Genomic DNA, 22,500 nt, shown 5'->3' with positions numbered 1-22,500 from the left:
AAACATTTTCCTGATCCTAAATCCAACAAAAGGCCCTGAACAAAGCTTTCTTCTGCTCATTTTTGAAGGACTTTTTTTAAAGGCCGTTGATATAAATGCACAGAATCACCAATCATTAAATATAAGCAGTGACTGAACGGTTGTGTTTATTGTTTGATCATTGTTATTGTTGATCATTATTTTATTATTTGTGCTTTTCCAGAAAAATGCTTGAGTCAGTTTGACAAGGAGCAGACGTATTCTGCAGTCGCCTTTCTACAACTCGTCTCATTCGCCAGCATCACTTCAAAAAGCCGGCATGCCAAAAAGTATGTTTTTTAAATCCTTTGTAAATCTCTTAAAGGCGAGTCTATTTTTAAGCGGCCGATGCAGATTGTGTCCCACTGATACAATGAGTCTAGCTTTGAAAGCGGATGTTAATAACAAAAAACGACTCAGGACGTTTCCACGCTTTGAGTCACCAAAGACACTTTTTAATCCAGTGCGTAAAAACTACTCAAGACACTTTTCTGGAAAAGGCATCGGAAATTTACACACAATGGAAGTTCGGGGTGGGGAGGGTGGAGACAGAGACCTGTCACATGGTTTTGGTAGATCTACATTCAGCATGACATGCTCGTGCTAATACGATCAAATCAACAGCGCTAAACCCTGTCTGAACACATAGGTCTAGTCTAGTTTGTAACGGAATAGGATGTATGAGAGGATGCGACGAAGATGGGACGAGACACGGTCACATGGATGAGCAAGGGAAGTGGAGAATGAAGTTAACAGAGAGGAGGACGACTCAGGGGCTCATAGGAGAGGGGAGGACAGAGCGAGGAGGGAAGCAGAGATGAGGAGAAAGGAAGAGATTCAGACTTGTTGCTAGACTACATGGGATGCAGGTCAGGTAGGAGGAGGAGGAGGAGGAGGAGGAGGAGGAGGAGGACGTGGAGGAGGAGGAACATCACAACATGAACAGGGGTATTAACCATTCCCGGGGGAGGTCGGAGGTCGCTGGGGGTGTACCTATACGCAGCACTCACCCTGCACACATCTAGAGCCAGCACCTAGCTACAGAGTGACCAACGGTGCGCATCGCCGGGTCTACTATCAATGCATTATTCTAATGCTCCACTGCATGTATAAAGTGCTCAAAACACTAGACAAAGTGTGTGTGTGTGTCTGTGAGGGGTGAGGGGTACCACACTAGTGGCTAGCGCTCACCTGCGGGTGCACAGCTGTCAGGTTGTGACAGAACACTTCACCACACACAGTTTAGTCTACAGTCACAGGAGCGATGGCCCCTGTGTGACCCCTTAGCGCAGATTTGCTGGAAATATTTAAGTTAGCGCAATGGCATGGAGGATTCCCCCCCGTATGAAGTTGATAAATATTTCCTTATCATTATGCTTTCGATGAGCGCTGCAATACAAGACATCCATGTCAATGACTGTTGATCATGCAGGGCGGGTTGCATTGTGGGTAGCTTTCCCACCCAGACTTCTAGTTATAGGTTATAGCGGGACTCGGACCAGGCACAGGGGGTTGGTTAATCACGGGCTCATTAGGTTTCATGGGTTTCATGGGTTTCATGGGTTTGGGTTGTACAAGGAGGGAGGGTGGAGGCAGGTCGGGGGGGGGGGGGGGGGGGGGGGGGGGGGAGGGGGGTTAGGATGAAGACGACATCTACAGTTCTAGCCTTGCGTCAAACCAAAACAGATGGCTCCATACCCATAAACTCAATCCCAAGATGCTCTGCATGTGCAGAGGGGTTGAAGAGGAGGGGAGTGGGGAGAGGGGAGGGGGAGGTTGGTAGGACAAAAAGAAACAACAGAAGAAGATTAAGATATAGTGGCACACACCTTGTGACACACACAGATATAAACAGGACAACACAGATACTGAAACAACCAGAGCGATAGATCCCTTCAGGAGAAGTAGGTTATAGTCAAAACACCCTGATCAGTAGGAATGGTTTTTTTTTCTCGATAGTTCTCCCTGCAAGCAAAATCAGTGGCAAGACAACCCCAGTTGTTTCCCAGCATGCATCACCAGATTAAAAACCAACCATCGAGCAGCTCTCAATTCAACATACAAATAACACAAACCCTGGTTATTTTTTGTAAGCTGTTAAATGCACTCATGCACTAAATAGATATGTTATCGTCTTGCTTTGGGCAATGCATGGGACTCACGCATCTATTTTGAAGCTGTCATTTTTGTTTTAATAAAAAGACTGTAAATAAAATCAAGTCTGTGTGTGTATATTCCCGTGTTGAGATTTATGTGCGTCTGACACGTTTAGAACGGCTAGATTTAAGTATTTCAGAGGGCCGAGAGAGAATAAAATATGAACTGGCATCTGCTCCAGGTTTTATGTGGTCCGACTGAACCAGGTTACGGTTGTGATGTCAACACGTGGACAGAGTGGCGGTGTCAGTGTGTGCGCCTGAGCCTATCCACTGCTTTCGTTCCTCTCCCGGATTATCAAAGAGCTTCATGGTGAGTTCCAGAACAAGGTAGATGCGGGACGCCTACTTTAGGGGTTGTTAAACTAAACCCGAGTAGGGTTTATAACCCAGACACTTGAAACCGCCGCTGCTATCTGCATATTCTGCATGACTGCCTAGGAGGTGTTCTTTGGTTGAAGCTGCTAAAAGTGAAATGGGAATCAATGCATTCCCTTGGAAGGGAAATGCATTCGCACAGCTGCGCTGAGGACGAAGATGTGTTCATTTTGAATGTGAATGTGGAGTGGTGGAGCTCGCTCTCTCCGCGAGACACCGCCTCCCAAGCCACCGAACGCTCACGGCTCTATGACCTAATGCGCATTGAAATGACTTGTTGGGTTGCATTCTAAAAAAGCAGTAGCAACAGTAGACTCTCAGTAGAGACTTGTCCGTCCGATCTGGAGATAAGGCCGGCCCGTCGTCCTCTTTACTGACGTACACGTGTAGCTCCATTAAGGGATTAAGGAGGCCGCCGCACTGACGAGCCGCTACTTAAGCAATAGCCCCGAATGCAATGGGCGGTCGTCGAAGTATGAGACTGAACGAGTTGTGTTGGCAGGCTTCAGTCATGGCTCGGTGAGAGTATATATCATGGTAAATACATGATCTGTCAAGCGGTGCTACTTCAGAAGCTTCTAATTGGAGCATATTTCTGTAATTGATAGATGCTCGCTCCAGGCCTGGCAGCTCAGTCGGGCACATAGCTACAACTGCAGGCTGGAAAGTTTAAAGGAGGGTCTTTTCAGTAGAGGCGATTTGCGAGGACACTGTTTCCTGGAAGGTAGCGGTCCTTGTTTGTGATGAGGTAAACGGAACGTGTGTTTAATCAGTGGGTTTGATCCGTCATGTTGACGACTGATTATTAAACTCGATTATGAAGGCACTTCTTGTGGACATTTGCTCGATTACTTATTGCTTGGCGCTAGGAATATGCATTTTTGTTTTTTATTTGGTATGTCTTTAGAAAATACACAATTTGCATATATATATTTCCAAGACAAAAGACAACGTTTCATTTGAAACTGATTTAACATAAAGTTACAGTATACACAAAGTTTTATGATGAAGATCCTTTCTATCTGAAAAAAAATATTAAATTAATTGTTAGTGTTTAATGAATTACATGGAGATATGATTTTACATACATCATATAGTGTAATCTTCTGTATGCTGTATATATTCATGGTTTTAATATTCATAGATTATTAATGTTTGCCTCAATATATATACTGTTTTAGAATTCTGATCAAACATCGGAACATACCGAACCATTACTTCTAATGGCTCAACTTAAACCGATTAGCAATCGATTGTCTTACTGTCGGCGCATTCTGTGCTAATGCCATCTCTCATGTCCTCGTTTGTTGGGTGATTCAATTAAGGAGCATCTTTACTGGGTTAGTAACGGGCCTTCTGATAACGGTGATCTCGTTAGGGTGTGCTGGTGCATGCAATCACCTTCATTATCCTCCTCTAAGCAAGAACCACAATACGCTGAACTACTCACCTCCCCTTCCTACCCTACGTTCAAAACAGAAAGTGCACATGCAAAAATGTCCCATGATTCTCGGAGGTGGGCGTTTAGTAACACATGCTGACTGAACAAATTAAAGAGCCCCTGTTTAACCACCAGGTGTGCTGTTGATTGGTCTAACAACTAGCCTGTTGGAAATCGATCCCCTTGTGACATCACTACTGGGAGTTGGATGACCTACACATCCACTCCTGTTGAAGCCAGTTGTGGTGTCACAAACAAATCGATAAAAAAAGGCTAATAATAATGGAAAAATAAAGAACAATCTACCTCACATTTGCTGGTAAAAGTAGGGCCCCTTTAATTGTCGCAAACCATTTTTGGCTGGGTCATGGTTAAACATCTATGTGTTGTTGCTAACAGGGGACATGCATGGGCAGGAAGGACAGGACATATGCACAAAGGACAGACCAAATAGAGAGACAGAACAGGAAGTTGACATACGGTAGAAACTGGCCATAACGTAGGTTTGACAGCGATCGCCAGTAAAGTCATTTGGACACCTGATGGGAAGAAACAAAGCCACAAAGAGAGAAGAAGAGGAGGAAGAAGAAGTAGGTGGTGGAGGAATGAGAGAGAGAGAAAGACAGGGCAAGGGGTTGGGGCAAGGGGTTGGGGCAGGGGGGAAATAAAAAAAAAGAGAATGTGTAGGAAATGGGTGAAAAGAGGGGGAGAGAGAGAGAGAGAGGCAGACAGAGAGAGAGAGAGAGGGAGAGAGAGAGAGACATAGGATTAGAACAACAGTTAAACTACGGGCAGTAGAAGCAGTGTTCCCATGGACGAAGCCAGTGTGTGCTTTGTGGCGAAGGCACAGTTGAACACAGCGTGGTGACCTGAGAAGGAGGAGGAGGAGGAGGAGGAGGAGGAGGAAGGGGAGGAGGAGGAAAGCCCACTGAAGAGGGGCTCCATAGTGGGCATCCAGTGTGACATGTCTGTCTGTTCTGAGCTCTGCTGCCGGTGTCAAAGCCAACATACTTTTGAAAGGGTTGGGACTGAGCAATCGCAAGGGTTCAGTCTGCAAGCACCTCGGGCCGAAGTATCCGTCTGTACATCTGGGAAGGAGCACAGCAGTGTGAACAAAAAAACACACACACACACACACAAACACACACACACACACACACACACACACACACACACACACACACACACACACACACACACACACACACACACACACACACACACACAAGGGAAGCAATGTATATTTGTCATACGCGTGCAGCTATACGGACTGGCTCTGGTGGTAATTCCCATGATGCCGCGCTTGCCCCAGGCTTAACCTAACCCGGACATTAAACCCTGACCCCAAAGGCCCTTACATAAACACAAACCATACCAAACTTCAAACAAACGTGCACTCCTCTTTAATCCCAGCCGTTTCCAAACACCTCAACATTTTACAAAGCATGAATGCTCATCTTGAAGTATTCTAGTTGTTTTTTCGCAAAACCATTCCAAGCCATTGTCTTTTACAGCTGGCAGGCTTGCGTTATCATGCTAATGCCAACTTATTCTATCCATTCCGTCGCATTAACGCTTAATCGTCATGGCAACTGATTGCGCCTCCGAGGTGTTTGACCTCCAGGGTTTCCTCCGCCCCGCCCCCCCAAGCACATCCAGCCCCCCATCGTTACGGCGTGAGGCCGCTCTCTCAGAAGTCCCTACATTCCACTCTCTCTCTCTCTCTCTCTCTCTCTCTCTCTCTCTCTCTCTCTCTCTCCTCTCTCTCTCCCCCTCTCTCACTCCCCCTCTCTCTCTCCCTGTCTCTCTCGCCTGGACCACCATCCATGAAAGAGGTCACCGCCGGAGATTTACGAGCCTGACGCGGTGTCTCCCGGGGGTATTTGGAGGTCTAGTGTCCCGCTCCCCGGGCTTTGTGTGTTTTAAGTCTGGGAACGGCTTCTCCCTCTCTCCCAGGTAAGGAACAGCTGGCTTGGAGAAGGAGGAGTAGGAGGCTTTGCGGGGGGAAATATAATGTTAATACTCCCTGGGGTTTGACATTATTTTTTGTGCGTTCCAAAAATGTAAAACCAAACAAGATAAAAAAGAAAGAAAAAGAAAAAGCGTCAGGGCTTTGGTTCGGACCCAAAGCGCTGACCCCTCTAGGGCCTGAACTGAGTGACGCTAGAGGGCTTCGGCCCCCAGATACGGGCCCCCAGATCCCGCCGTCACAAGGACCCTCAATGTAAGCAACGGCGACTGTGTTTACCTCATTGGGGGCCTCTGACAGGCATAAATATTTGCTCGCCACTAAAACAGTGACTCATGACATTTTGAAAAGGCTTTTAATGTCCGGCCCTCCAGTACACTAAACAAGGTTAAAACACATGAGAACATCGCATCGCACACTCTCGTCCTCCCCTCCTATCAGCCGTTAAAAAATATACAAACGAAAACGCAAATGAGTGGGTCGGCGGCTACGCCGGCGGACATTTTGAGTCATTTGTGATTGTTGCTGTAGAGAAAGGAAAAGGTTAAGACAATATGAAGGACAGCTGTTGGCCCTTTCGGAGAAAAACAGAGAGAAGCTAAATAAAAAACATGTCATTTGTGGATGGTGACGCAAAATTAAATCTGATATTTGGGAACTTCTTCGATGCAGACAGTATTTAAAGAAATTAACTCTGATAACATTTTGGGAAAATGTCCTTTGCAACGTGTCACAGATGGTGTTACGTTAGGGGTGTAGACTGGAGAACACACATATCTCCACCGTTGATACATTCAGGAGGTTTTTAAATTGACAAATGGGATATGAGTACTTTTAGTCTTAACTATAATCATTGTTATTCATCGTTTCTACTAATGTGTGATGAAGTGAGTTCACAATGAGTTCAGTGAGGGACAAAGTTTCAAAGTGCAGGTGTCCATTCTAAGGCTCACCAGGAAATCTCCACACTGGTATTAAGACACAGCGCCAAGAGAGCCTTTTACCAAACAGTGAACCATTGAGACGCAGAGAGTCAGGGGGTACCGGAGGTGGGCGGGTCACTCACTTGCATGAGAGCTGATTTATGCCCTGTATGAAATAACAGTCTCCGCCGTTCACGCAGTAGGCCTTCTCTGTGTCGTTGCATCTTCTGGCATGGCCCGAGCCCGGAGAAGGTGTCGTGGTGATGACTGAGGGAGAAGGAGAAGGAAAGGGCACAGTGTTAGCACAGACACAGACACACACACACACACACACACACGCACGCACGCACACGCACGCACGCACGCACGCACGCACGCACGCACGCACGCACGCACGCACACACACACACACACCCGGACACACACACACATGAGCAGGTACATTAAAGGAAGGGAAAGAAGAGGTGTAGCAGATGAAGAGGGAGAGGAGAATAGAGGAGAGGAGGAGAGGAAAAGAAGGAGAGAGGGAGAAATGGAGAAGAGAGCGAGAAAAGGAGGAGAGAAGAGCTAAATTCAAGATGAATGCTCAAGTAGAGGAGATGGAGTGCGGAGCAATTTGCAAATTTTTGCTCCAATATATTTACACCAAAGCAGGGAGGAACAGTGCGTTTGGACTTGTGAATATAGAGAAGAGGATCATGATTTCAAGCACACATACTTGACATGCAGGCACCCCCACCTCACACGCACTTAATAAAGCACAACACCACACTCAACCAGCACACTGTCATCCCACTTCCTCCAGTGATATTACCGCGTGGAGCAGAGATTCACGTACAACACGCCTTTCATCCCAGTTCTCAATTATCTCTGTGCGTTGCCCACTATTGGTCTGGAACGCACACTCTTAAGCTAAATGTGTCTCTCGACAGTCTTGACAAGATCTGGAGAAGTCCTGTGAGCAAACATAAATACCCCCCCCCCACCCAGCTAACCTAGGCGTTGTTTATGGGATGAGTCAGGTGCTTTGAACGACCTGAAATGTCATGTTTCTGCCGTTAATCCCCGGGACTCCGTAGAAATAATGTGTTGGGGTTGAAGTCTGCTCTTCCCTTATGAGACGCGGCAGCAAGACAGAAAAATGGGAGTGTTGAGCGAGTTATACGCTGACAGGATCAGGCTTGAGGTAGACGGATGGAATCCACAGACACAACAACACGACACTGAGTCAAACACACACACGTGTGTGTGTGTGTGTGTGTGTGTGTGTGTGTGTGTGTGTGTGTCTGTGTGTGTGTGTGTGTGTGTGTGCTACCTGAGCATCTGTATAAGCATGCTTGCAAAGTAGGTGAATATAAGCGCTGATAGAATAAGTTGGCATTAGCATGATAACGCAAGCCTGCCAGCTGTAAAAGACAATGGCTTGGAATGGTTTTGCGAAAAAACAACTAGAATACATCAAGATGAGCATTCATGTGGTGTAAAATGTTGAGACAAGACAGTGTGCCAATATTGTATTCAACAGGGATCGCATCGCTGACATTTAGTTGGCTGAATGCTGCGGCGAGGACAGCATTTCACAAATCAAACTGGTGCCACAGTGGCATGGTTTCTGCAGCACGTCTTGCAGCGAGAGGAAGAAAACGTGGTGAAATCTAACAACTGAGATTTATTGAGACGTAGACTTTTGACTATTATTTTTTCATACTTCCTTCACAATTTGTTTTTGTTGTTGTTAGAAACAGAATGGCTCATTTTGACATACGAGATTTACAATACTAAAATATGATAACGTCGGAATATTAAACACCTTATCACGTCAAGATTTGGCTTGTACTGAATTTGAAGTTGCTCACATCACCATGTTTGTTATACTTTTCGACTACATGACAATCTACAACCCATTGCTAAAACTGTAAAGCCAACCCAAATTGACATAGTGATAATGTGAACAATAAATAAGTCCTCATTGCTATTGAAAACAACGAAACTATTGGGTAAAGGCATTGATGTGATACTCAAAGTCAATAGTAATCAAATCAATTCAAGATCAATTATTTAGATGCTGACCCATTACAGATATACCATCTTTTAATCACCAGACAGAACAGAAAGGTCTCCACTAAGCTTCGGTAGAAACTTAATACATGTGTATGTTGCCTCTTTATTGTGCCGTTCTGCTAAGTTGTTTAAAGCACTGACATCCAAAATGGATTTGAATTAATAAGTAATTTCAATTGAATTGTTAGCACAGTGAAGTGGTATAAGTGTTGACAGTGGAGTGTTTCAGAATCAGCCGTGGCCGTAGCCGAGGTGGAAGTGTGTTTGGCGCGGAGGCATCTGGAACGAGTCAGGCGTAGATGGAGACGCAGGCGCTGGAAGGTTGTTAAACGCCTTTGAAGGGCTTTTCTGTCCACTGATCAACTTGTCTCCCCGTGAAGCCCAGGTTTATATAATACAGTGTATTTTTAGCTGTCTGTTTTAATTGCGGAATGCTTACATTTGTAGATATGACCTTGCCCCTTCATAAAAAACACCCAGGAAACAAGATATATGAAGGCGAATTATCTGACAGCGTGTCTAGTGCTGCTTCAAATAGTTTTTAGCGGCCATCTTTCTTGGCTCGCTCTTGCTTAATCCCTCCTCTTTGAGGTTTGAGGTTGGAGTTTAATGAAAAGCGCCCATGTATTGATCCTTGTAAAAGCACACATACCTAAACACACCCACCCACACATGTAAACACATGCACCCACATATCTGAACAAACCAACCACACACACACACACACACACACACACACACACACACACACACACAAACACACACACACACACACACACACACACACACACACACACACACACACACACACACACACACACACACACATGCATATTGCCATGCTCTCGTTTGTCATAGACCAGGCAACCTGTGTCATGTCAAGCTGCATTTTAGCGGCTTCTCTGTGTCGAGGAAGCCATGACTGATCTAGTGGGCCGGCCTCGTGTTTACTCAAAGTTTAGGATGAACTACAGTCATGTCATCAAATGGGTTTGGGAAGCCCTGTTGTTCCCGGTTGGCCACTAGGAGCCACTATTGAGCAGCGTATTGATAATTGCAATGATGTGGGGCAGCACTCACATTAGCAGAGGAAGCTGTACATCAACCAACAGACTACTGGGTTGTACACATGATGCATGAGTCAGAGAGCTGGTTCAAAAACAGAGTAGAAGCTGTGTCAATGTGAGCCGACGCAGCAGCGTTGCTTTAACCACTGCGTTCATTGAAGGACACTTTCCTGCAGGGGGGTAGCCACGTGGGGGCCAGTGGGGGGGGGGCACGTCCCCCCCTTGTCAGAGGTCGGCCACCCCGCTGCCCCCCCGCCAGTATAAAATAAATAAATAAAGGGAAACGGAAACGGTCTAAAGAAAGCTGAAATATATGCGAGAGATTAGTTTGATCTAACTTTGACTTATCATTCTTATTTAAAGTGTTATAATCCAACGTTATGAATAAATATTGCACTGAAAATACCCCCCCCCGCCGTTGACAATCAATCCCCCCTGTGGGGGCGCTGTGGATCTCCTCTGAGGAGATGTATATTCCCAATATGCTCCTGTTTATGACGACGAATAGAGAAGACAAAATAACTCTGCTATTCCAAAGTAAACCCAAAGGTATTTTTTTCCCGCTTTTTCACACGTTCCACTCCCAAACTCGGCGGCACCCCTTTCAAACAGAACCCAGGTGTTGAACAGCGCTACTGACAGGCGCGCAAACCGGCGCTGTTTGTGTCACGCATGACAAGCCATCACGCGGGTGACCTTTGGCAGTATTATCACAAGAAGATCCTCTTTTTTTTCTCTCTCCAGGTACAGTGCAGCCTCGGCAGGGCGTAGCACCGTTTAACCCTCTGTCCCTGTAGCCCGCGGCCAAGAGGAATCTCTGCTGGGAGTGCAACCCCAGCTGCACAGCTCACAGGGGGGCTGAGCACATTCAGCACATGCAACACATCCTAACCACTACCCTGAGCTATTTTCAGCAGTACAAGTGTGCAATCAAACTACCAGACTAAACAAAAGATATCTTTTGAAACTTAATGTTTAGGGTTACCTCCTTTTCGGACAGATATGTGATCACTACAGGCATATATGAGCAGATATAAGAACGATTGGATCGGATAACAACTTATGTGCATGTGTTTATGCGATGAACTAGGAGGAATACCTGTAAAATATGCTAAGATGCTACCCAGTGCTTATAATTGGTAGTGAGGTCTATCAAAGTATAGAGGACGGGAAAGTGAGATGGCATGGGCATGGATGCTTCAGGGGTTGGGTTTACAATAGCTGGGGTAATTCTAACAGTGAGCACGATTTTATTTGTGACGGATTCTCATGCCGTCCAGCTCGGACTGGCGTGAAGAAATCCCCTTTAACATGTCAGAGGAGACAAAGCATTCAAGGACATGATCGAAGAAGGTCAGTCAGAGGTTGACAATCGGAACCAAACCAAACATGTCCCGGGAAACAGAGCCATATCAATGACGTCGGGCCAATCAAAAAAGGTGTTTTCCTCACAAACAAAGGCAAAGATAGTCCTTAACCATACATGGCTCTCAGGCTCGTCCCAGCGCACCTCTAATAGGAGTTTGGGGCCTCTTTGGTGTGAGATGTTGTTCCCCAGCGCTAGAGACACATGCAGCTTCTTCAAGGGCCTCTGCCTCGGTCATCTGGCCGTGTTTACCACACCGCTCTGCTACGTGTTTACGGAACGGACTTCGAATAATGACAGGGCCTTCAAATATAAGGGGTCACATCGGGGCACAAAACCAGAAATGACATCAGGGGAGCGTCACGTCCAAGAAGGATCGGAGATGGGAGGGGAAGGGGGGTGGGGGATGTGGTCGCAACACACACGTCAACGACAAACAAACACACGCTGGACGACAAACAAACTGTGTTTGTCGTCCAGCTGGGAGTGTGACTGGGTGAGGAGTAGCTGGCTCGTGCGGTGGTTTGTTTGGGTTGTTTACTGATGTGGTTCAGACATCTGTCTCTTGAAAGGTCTGTGTTGCAAGAAACGTCAACAACATGACACCAGTGTTTAATTACTTAAGCAGATGTAAAGTACACCGCCATAGTCAAATCAGTTTGCGCACAGGTTTACTAACTAACCATCCATCTTGTCAATTTCCAGGTCAAGGTCAGAGTTAGAGGTGACAAGGGGGCGGAGTCTATAACCATCTGACGATGAGCATAACTGCAGTTATGCTCATCGTCAGTCTGAAGAACGTAAGGACACGTTGGTTGTGTGGCATTTATGCCATACTGGAGCAATAAAGAAGGTTGAACTTAATACAACTAAGTAATACATTACTTCACTTCACTTATATTCATATAATATTCTGAAATGTTCTTCGTTTTTTGTCAATATCATGGGAAGCAACGGCAGATTATCATGGCTGTCAGAAAGTTCCCATATTTTCAACTCAGAGGTTGACATGAACACACCTTCCCATTCAGAAGGGGGTAATTATGGTTAGTCTCATAAGGCGAGAATGTTACAGTAGGCACTCACACCACAAATTGACTTTGCCTCTCAAATTAGTCAAACGGAGAACATTCAAACTTCACGTCACCTGGCCCTGAGCCAGGAATCTAACCTGGGAGCTTTGAGACCACAGTGTGCCAGACGTCAAGTTTGGGAACAGGTAGTCTTTATGAACCTAAAATGAAATCATGTGACCACCACCAAGAATGGCTTTCAAATCAAAATTAAATGAAAAGAGATTCTTCCCACATTGCCAAATCCATAGTAGATTTACCTTTTCATATTCAACCTTATACAAATTATGAAGCAAATTGATAAAACAGACCAAAACATAAATTCAACATTCATCTGGTGCCTGTTGTCCGAACAACCCAGCAGTAAAAGCAGGGAAAGCATGGCCGTGCAGCGCGCATGAGTAGCCTGTAGAGATCCCTTCAGGTTCAGATTGGCAAGAGGACTTGTAATGCATCCACCATTAATGCCTTCTAATCCCTTGCTCCAAAAAATGCAAAAAGCAGATTAAGCAAATCTATAAAACTGTTCGGGAAAAAACGCTTATCTAGCCGTTTCACAAAACATCCACGATTTCACAGATTTTTGATTATTTTACAAAATGGCCACTGGAACAATACTCGACCGTCATAAAACCTTAAAAGAGAAGTTGGGGGAAGAATTTCCTAGTTTTGTTGTTGTCATTTTCTGTCCTACCTTGAGTTCTGCCTGACACTTTGAAGTCAGTTATTATCGATTGCAAGTTGAAACACGATGGCATCCTGTCTCTAGGCGCTGAACGAAGACAGAAGAGAAAAGTGCTCAACAAACAAACAGATTGAGAAGAACCAGCCCTTTGACCTCCTGAATGAAGGTCAAGTGTTTGGATGGTACGTTTGAACCGACAGACCCTGGAATAGTGCACACTCTGTTTAATTTGTTGTCTGTGTTTTTGTGTCTGCGTGAAGCTATTGAGTCTGGGACAAAAGGCCTCCATCAGAACGCCTCTTGGTGGTCTGTTTGGGCAATAATAACTAGAGAAGATAAGATTAGTTATGAAGGAAGCTGGATTGATCAACTGATATACCTGTTTTCCTGAGATACTTTCCAGGTTTACATCAGTACAGCACAGGAATAACCTGAAATGTAAAACCTGTGCGCTATCTTACAGTATCTGCAATGTCGTCGTTTGCATATAATTTTAATGTCTTAAATTAACAAATCATTACGTGATTAAATTGGAACATAATGCCAGTAGGTACCATTTGAAGTTCTGTTCTTGCTTGAAACTACAAAAGAACACAACCTTACAAGCCTTTTGACCTTGCATGTCCCACTAAGCAATTAGGATTTAACAAATTGGAGCATTGTGGCTTTCCTTTAAACATACCCTCCTCCTGTAGATGGGCTAGTCTTCCAGGAATGTGGCCCTTTTTGGTAGATTGACACATGCAGATTAGTTTTGATAAAGAAAAGCACGCAAACAAAAAAAACAAAAGACAGAAGACATCTCCTGGCATACCTCAGCAGAACACAATGAACCATTTAATCGGCTGCAGATCTAGACACACACATACACACACACGCACGCACACACACACACACACACACACACACACACACACACACACACACACACACACACACACACACACACACACACACACACACACACACACACACACACACACGCACACACACACACACACACAAACACACACACACACACACATACTCCTGCCTGTCGTGACAGCGGACGTCCTGGCACCGGCGCGCGTACGTGTGTTTACTTGCAGGAGATCTGCACCCTCTGCTCTCTGCTGCTCAACGTGGAGCCGCACCGCAAAGCCACTTTAAAAGGGGCTTTTTATTATTGTAGTGATTAGCGGCCCGGCTATTAATAATCTATTATGGCGTGTGTGTTGGGGCAGCTTGCGTGGCATAAATCCCGTCAGCGGATGGGCTGGCTTTGACTGGCTTTGTGTCAGACGGGTAACGGCGGCGGTAAGCGGCTTTAACTTGCCCAATGGGTGCCCTGGGCCCGGGTTAATCGTTCCTATATCCGGTTGGACTCGGTTAGTACCCCACAATACGCACAGCCCTCTTGACTGATGTGAGGCACTGCTAATTTCTGTGGACGTGTTTGGGGCTCCGGTGTCTTCCATCGGGCCGTAACTTATGCTCCACTCAGGAGTCGGGCGTAGCTGATGCGTTTCCCTCTCTCTGCCTGTGGCGTTTGCGTTTGATTGATGTCTGATGGCCTTGGATGACAGTTACGTATGCCTGCTAGATGTTCCCCTGTTGCACACTGACGCCTAACCACAGAGCAAACCCTCCTATTATCTGCTATTAACCTATAGCAGATAATAGCATGTAGCTTATTATAGCATACTGCAGCATATACTATACAATATTATATCATAGCATACTGTAGCATAAAGCAAACGCTAGCATACTGTTGCATGCACATTGCGTATAATAGCATATAATAGCATATAGCATATTATGGATACCATACATCATGTGTGTTCTATATCCGTCTCCTGTAAGTTTATATGTTTTGTGAAACATACTAACCGCAAAAAAAAAACGAAATAATTTCTGTGGCTTCATTGGTCAAAAACCAATCCTCTCCTTAAATCGTCCTATTTTATAGCGGCTTCATGGCTGTAAAGCTTCTGTAGAGATTGGAACAAAGAGAGAAGGATGTGGATGGTGTTCAAAACATTTGATTACCTTTGATAATTTTACTTCTAATATTATTTTAGCCAGTTGGGCAGGAGATATTTCTGTGCTCAATGTTTTCCTTCAACTCACAAAGTTTCTATCTATGCTTACAAGTTTTGACCTATGTTTACAGGTCTCTATCTGCGTTTTTCTCCAGGAGGCAGAGCGGCCGTTGAGAGGCTAAAAATGGATGAAACAAAAGAGAGGCCTCAGCCTGACCACAGAGGACGCAAGAACAAATACTGTCATTTGCTAATTTCCTGGTGCTTTTTTTGTGCCATTAAAGTGACAGACCAAGGTTCTGTAGAAACCGGTCACGGGGTAATTGATAGTCTATTGCCTGCTGCAGTCAAACCCTGAAATACAACGGAGTGTTTTCCTATTTGACTATTTAGCCATTCAACAGACGCTTCCATCTAAAGCAACACACGGGGAATAGAAAAAACGGTAATCAAGGATCGGGTAGGGCATCTTGCTCACGGATTTGGGATCGGACCCAGAATCTTTCAGCTGGGAGAAGATCACCCTCTCCACTTCACTATACTTCCCCCTCCTGTATTGGTATGCAAGGCTGTCTGAGCTGCCAGTAAAACGTGGTTGTGGTATGCACAAGGCCCATGCTCCTCCATCGCTGTACCATAAGTCTGTCCAAAGCGGACCCCATCCATCCCCCTACACCCGGTCAGGTGTGTCCTGCTGGCTGATATCCCCCGTTGCCGCTTATCTCCCGACTTCAGAGCAGCATTCCTCTGTCAACAAGGATCACACAGACTCCGAAGGAGGATTCATCAGACTTGAAATATTTATACCTTAATAAATCTGAAGTTCTTCCACTAAGGTCATCATGAGTTCTCCTTCGGCCTCCCCCACCCAGCCACCTACATCCACCACCAACCCCCTGGCTTCCCCCTCTCCAGGGTGGTGTAACCTGGGGATTGAGTCTAGGGCTGGAGTCTAAAAGACTTCAGCAACCCCCCACACCCTAACACTATCACCCCCTACCAACACTGCTAACCCCCGCCACCCCCCGCCCCCAAGAGTAAGAGCCAGAGCTGCAGTGTTTAACCATCAGTCCCTGCCCGTGACTTTGATTAATCCTTCATGGGCCAAGAACTGAGAAGAAAAGCTGTGGGTGTTAGTGAGGCCATCTGGAAACCTTCATAAACATGTCCGTCTTTCCACGCTCTCTCCAAAGGGTTCTAGGAAAATCGTAAAAATGAAAAGAGAGGTCCCCGTCGAAAGGGCTTTCTACCTCTTGGGGTACCTCCGTGCCTGTGGGTTGGAGGGGAGGAGGACAGAGAGAAAGAAAGAAGGCGGGAAGAGGAATAGAGACTCTGCACGCCGGGCCTTCGGCCCCCTCGCACTGCACTTCACGGCACTTGCATCAAGCGACACAACTGTCCAATAAAATACTTTTTAAATCGTCCTGCGGTCGGTGCCTCTGTGGTGCGGTGGAATTAAACACGTGTACTCCTGATGTACGACAAATGTTTGTAATTCACCGCAGCTTGAATGCGGTCAGGCGTTTTTTCTTTCTTTCTGGGCCGTACATCAACAGGGAGGTTCATGTCAAACACGGAACAGATTAAACGCAGGAGGAGAAGTTATTCAAAACACGGTAAAGAGCGGCATCAGGACCCATCTGGTCTGTGTTACTCTCCCGGATTTCTAACGGTAGAAGCAGCAGGGTCTGGATAAAGGATACATTTTATGACAGATTTAGGAGTTTTTTATCAGGCGAAAAAAATAGCTAACATATTTACACAAGCGGCTTAGCTAAACAAAGAGCTCAATTTGTGCTTAAGACAACAATCTGTTTAATGGTCTCTGTTCAAGCCATAGCTCATACAAGTGTTATTATATGGGCTACATGAATGAAGTGCTGGCTCATGCGAACGGAGGAGGGGAGTCCTTCTCCTTTTATCTAATCGTAGTTATAGGTCAACTCCAACCCTGTTTATTCCCACTATCTAAATTATGTGGAATATCACATTTTCTGCTTCTAATTAGTCCACATAAGTTGTGACAAATCTCCCTAAAATTCACACACTTGAATTTGTTGGAATAAGGATGTCCACCGCGGAAGCATCAAAAAAAAGGCACCACATGAGGATGAGGATGATGATGATGATGTCAAACTGCGCATGTTTAGCTGAACTAAACGTCTGTGTGGTATTCCCTCTTGCGGTGGTGATGTCATGTGTTGGAGGTGAGCAGGTGATGGAGGTGAGGGAAAGTGGTGGTGGCGGTGGTTTCCGGGAGGTGTTATCGGTGGTCGAGGCGGTGGTGGTGGTGGAAGCGATGGTTTGATACATGGTATGTACTGTACAACAACTCTGGTACAAAGCTCACGTGCTTCACATCCACAAGGCCGGTTTAAATATCAAGTAAGTGAAACTCCTGAATCCCCTTCTGGGTCTCCTCATCTTGCAGCTCTTGGCAGAGATCCTGTGGCAAGTCTCTGGTTACGGCGGAGCCAGAGGATTCTCTCCTTCTCAGCTTGGCCTCGCTATATATTTCCCTGCATGCATGTGTGCTACATTTGGGAGGCTTCCATCGACCCTACTGTAACATTAACTTTCCTTGTGGAATAGCACAGATAAAACACACCGCGTCTTTTCCCTCTCTCCTATTCTGACAGAGACGGAATGCGAGTATAAGATACGACACAGAAAAAAGAAAGAAGAAATCATTGCATGGATAAGGTAGTCAAAGTAATTGGATAAAGATGTGTTTTGACATTTGAGAGTATAATGGGCTTGGACATTTCGCGGGGGTCAAGAATGTGACAACAATTAGCGCATGACAAAAAAAGGACGCTGTTATATTTCAAATCGTGAATTTTACCGTGAGTTCCCACTTCAATCTACTGTCATAGAAACCTGAAACCAAGGGCAAGGTTAGGGAAGGAGTGGCAATGGCCGACCTTGGAGGTAGACGTGCTCTGCAGGACAAAGGGAGCCAAGAGGACCTACTTAGACTAAATAAGACCTACTTCACTGACAGAAAAAAAGTAACAAAAATAGATTTTTATCAATACATACTAGCTGCCAAAAAAGCCCCCCCCCCCCCCCCACACACACACACACACACACACACACACACACACACACATAACCCTACCACCCGCACATACTACGAAGTGCAGAGGAAACAGAGGTAAACATAATTAGATCTACCTCGCAGACCCAACATCGAGCCAATCACATGACGACCTACAGTGCCGATTTAATAAAGTGTCAATCAATATCAAGGTGAAAACACAGCTTCCATGTATACACTAGAACAACTTTCAACCCACACACACGTAAGCCTATACCACCCACCGACTCCCACTGACACCACCTCCAGTGCCGCCATAACCGGCTCTGGGCTCTGATCTCTATATCCTGCTGCCATTTCCTAACAACATGCAGGCATGTGTCTGGTCTTGCCCGACGCCCTGGCCTCCCGATGAAGGCAAAAGCCAGAAAAAAGAGAAGAAAGAGCCGGCGCGGCAGGGCGGTGCGATTGCACAACCCCTGCTCACGAAAACCGCCACGGACGGGAGGGGAAGTGCGCCCGTATCGGGACGTGGGCAGGGTTCTGCGTCGATTGGCCGTTGTCACGGATACTGTTGCTGTTGCTGGTGGATGCCGACGAGACCCGTGTGAATACAGGTACCGGAGTAGGGTCGGGCCGAGGGGGGGGGGGGGAATCCACCGTTTTGCAGTGTTTTCGGTAGACGCTGTTGCACCCAGTGGAGGAGAGACTTGGGAAGGCAGGGTGGATACAGGTGGGACAGGTTGTGGAGGAGCAGGCCATAGGGGTTAGGCCCCCAACCCCCCCAGTGTGTTTACAGGTGAACCACGGAGGAGGGAAGGGGTCGGACCTGACTTCCTGACCTATTTTCTTTTCCTTTTTTTTTTTTCTTCTGTTTACCTGTGGTTAGAAACTATGTCACCCAGGAAGTGACTGATTTCCATGACGAGCGGCTGAGTACTTCGTGACGAATTGACCTCCAGATGAGTTTCAGAGGGAAGAGAGAGAAGCTTGTTACTGTGACTCAGTGTTGCCAAACAGACGGAAATGGAAAACAATAATGGAAAAATGGGAGAACTGGATGATAGCACACCTAGCGATGGATTCTGCTGCCCACAGAGATTGAATGTCTTGGGGATTTACTGCCACATTTCTTGGACAACAGTGAAGGCTTAACAGCATCAAATGTAATCAATATATCGGCTATTAGCTAGAAAGCTTATCCTTGTCCACCGGGGAAATCTATTGTGGCATCTCTTGCCACTTCTGTTGTCGCATCACTAGAAAGTTGGCGATGAGAAGGAAAACACTCCATTTACGACAAAACCTCTTTAGGATAACGCCAGCGACACTGCACAACACGAACACAACACTGCACAACTCTGTGTGTACCTCCAGTGAAACATTCAGCATTACAGCGGCATGCAAAAGTTGAAGTTCAATAAAGTTCAGATTGTACTATAAGGAGGACTAAAGTCGTGGGTTTCTTTCTCCGCGGCGACAGCTGGGTCTTGTCTCGGGAGAGACATGCACCAGATTCACACATCTATACCAGCAGTCCTTATTTGGAGCTGGCATTTCCAGAAAGTCCCGAGCCTCGGAGACTTTTCAAGCTTCCCCCCCCTTCCCCCCGCCCCCATTGTTTATAAAAGTAAAAAACATCACTGTGTTTGTTTCTCTGCACGCTCCCCTCTTCTCACCTCCCCCCAAAAGAAATCCTTCGAAAGGCAGACCGCCACCACAAGTGCTGTGGCCCTGGAGGAGGGAAGAATGGGGGGAATGTACGGATTATGGGAGACAGAATCCCAACCGTGTCGAGAATTTCTATTTGCATCTTAGCGGGCGGGGGGCTTTGCATTAACATCCACAACCACACGCTGGCGAGTTCCAACGTTTAGCAGCAGAAGGCTAACCCTCGCCCGCCATGACCCACGTGCTCCACAAGCTAACATTCACCACCGAGCGCTGACAAGCCATGCTTACACCCAAAGCCACAGGAAACACACAAACGCACACCGTGCGAAACACTCAAACACACACACACTAACACACACTAACACACGCCGAGGGCTGCGACCACACGCTGACACACGGCAACACCCACAAACTCAGGCGACAACGCCGAAACACACGTCATCCACCACCACATGCTAACACACGCTGACACACACACACACGCCACACTGTAGTTACAACACACTTTTTTCTTCCCCCCCCGCCCCCATCCCTCCGCTTCCCTCCTCACGTGGAATCACCCACGGCTTCTTCCACGCAGTTACAAAGGTGGGAGCGGAGAGCAGGTAGGCGTTTGTTGCATAGGCAGCCGGGTGATGGAGTGATGGTCGGTCGGGGACGGGGGAGACAGCTGGGGCAGACAAACTACAGTGCTGCCGTTCGTCAGCGCGGGGCGTAGGAATGGTAAGTATACCTTCCCCTGGAGGCCAACGACACCTTTAAAGAATGATGACACGGAGAGCTGTCCTATTCATCACCGCTCGGGAAATTCGGGCGAAAAACTTGGGGTGGGAAATAATGAAAAGAAGGGCAAAAGAAAAAAAGGAAAAGAAAAGGAATAGACAGGGCGTGTAGGGGATTTAGTGGCGGTTTATAGTGTTGTCAGGCACCTATTGTGCAGTGTTTAACCTCATACAAAAACCGAACCATTCCCGTGCTAAGTACCTGGCCCATGGGCTCTTGGGTAAATGGACTGCGCTTATGGAGCGCTTTATTAGCCGCTGCCGCGCGGTGCGCGGTGTGCGTCACCCGGCCAAGCGCTCACACGCTAATGGTGCCGGCAACCACCAAAGGCAACACTCAAGTTGTCGGGGGGGGTTGGGTCCCATGCTCAAGGGCAGTTTTCGACGACTCGTGCTCATGTTGTATGCGTGAATCTTTTGTGGATATTAAAATGTTCTTATCTCTTTTTAATACTAGTATTGTCTTGTACTTTTGCTTGTCAAGTCCATATTTCCTGCTTGGGATTCACAAGGTACATCTTATCATCTCATCTCATCTTATACCCGGAGGACCAGAGGATCCAAACCGGCCACCCCCGCTGAAGACTGGCCTCCTGGAGCTCTGCTCTTGTGTTGTCACTCGGCTAGCCGCTAATCCCTTATTAGCTCCAACAGCTTTTTTAACTGTCACCCCTAACTGCTTAAAGGTGGGCCCTCAAAAACAGCGGCAGAACAACTGACGAGGGCCCATGCAGGGGTTTTAATTATAGGTCACTTCTTGACTTTGAGGCGCAGGGCCCACATGCCACATATGACCTCTGACCCCCGGGGGGATAAATTACCCAGGTCTGGCAAAACCAATACCTTATGCCCTTCCAGTTCAATCGGGTGTCGCTTTGTGCTTGGCCAGGCACCACAGCTGCTTTGGTCTCATTGTATAGTTCACACTGTGATTGTATTCATGCTACGCGCTAAAGGTCAGCTAATTGGGCGAACACCCCACCTCGGTCTAACTAGTTAACCCCTATAAAGAGTCAGCCATTAACACCCACCGCTGATCAGCATGACCAGTAACGACTGTGTCTGTGTCTGTGTGTGTGTGTGTGTGTGTGTGTGTGTGTGTGTGTGTGTGTGTGTGTGTGTGTGCGTGTGTGTATGTAATAGTGTGACTGTAAGTCTGTGTGTGTGGGTGTAGGGGGGGGGAGGTTAGGTATGAGGGTGTGTAGATATGTGTGTGTGTTTGTGGGGGTATGAGCATGTGTATGTATGTGTGTGCGTGTGGTTGTGGGTGTAGGTATGTGGGTATAGTATGAGTGTGTGTGTGTGTGTGTGTGTGTGTGTGTGTCTGTGTGTGTGTGTGTGTGTGTGTGTGTGCTTGTGTGTGTGTCTGTGTCTGTGTATGTATGTGAATAGAAATAGAATCAGAAATAGATCAAACAATAGATAAAAATATATCTGGAGGACCGAACATTGAAATAACAAAAAGGATATTAATAACCAATGTGCTTTAAGAGTCACATTGAAGAGATGAATCTCAAATATCAAAGCTCTGAGCGATGGGGTAGTAATTAGAGTGAGGGGCTATATTTATGGAAGGTGATATCTTCATGATGCCTTCTCCTCCTGGTATCCGTTGTGTTTTTCCTCCTCGCCGTGGTTTGATTTAAAAGGCAGAGGCAGGACTCCGACATCCATCAGCATGCGCTCTCAACGTGGCGCATTGACGCGTCTCCACGTCAACCGCATCAAACACATCGTCATCAAACCCATGAAGCACCACTCAGAACACATCGTTGAGGCACCGGCCGCAACAAGATGTGAGGTTGTGGCGGGAAAGAAAAAAATTACCCTGTCCTAGGAATGAAAC

At 46.5% G+C, this 22,500-nt stretch overlaps 1 protein-coding gene across 2 annotated transcripts in view; it reads right to left on the bottom strand.

Moving 5' to 3' along the window:
- The window catches only part of nrg2a (neuregulin 2a), a 51,387-nt gene that overhangs the window by 7,853 nt on the left and 21,034 nt on the right, over nt 1-22,500 (bottom strand). The window contains exons 4-5 of one of the 2 annotated variants that reach the window (XM_079738530.1): nt 7,029-7,152; nt 5,005-5,081 (exon numbers count right to left, since the gene is read on the bottom strand). In XM_079738530.1, the coding sequence (XP_079594656.1) occupies nt 5,005-5,081; nt 7,029-7,152 (201 nt within the window). Of the gene's footprint in view, nt 1-4,473; nt 4,533-5,004; nt 5,082-7,028; nt 7,153-22,500 lie in introns of both variants that reach the window. The other variant, XM_079738531.1, reaches the window with a different exon arrangement.

Source organism: Pollachius pollachius (assembly GCF_949987615.1).
Source record: "Pollachius pollachius genome assembly, chromosome: 6".
Taxonomy (NCBI): Eukaryota; Metazoa; Chordata; class Actinopteri; order Gadiformes; family Gadidae; genus Pollachius; species Pollachius pollachius.
Note: the sequence above shows the minus strand (reverse complement) of the source record. Positions and strands in the feature narration are given on the sequence as shown.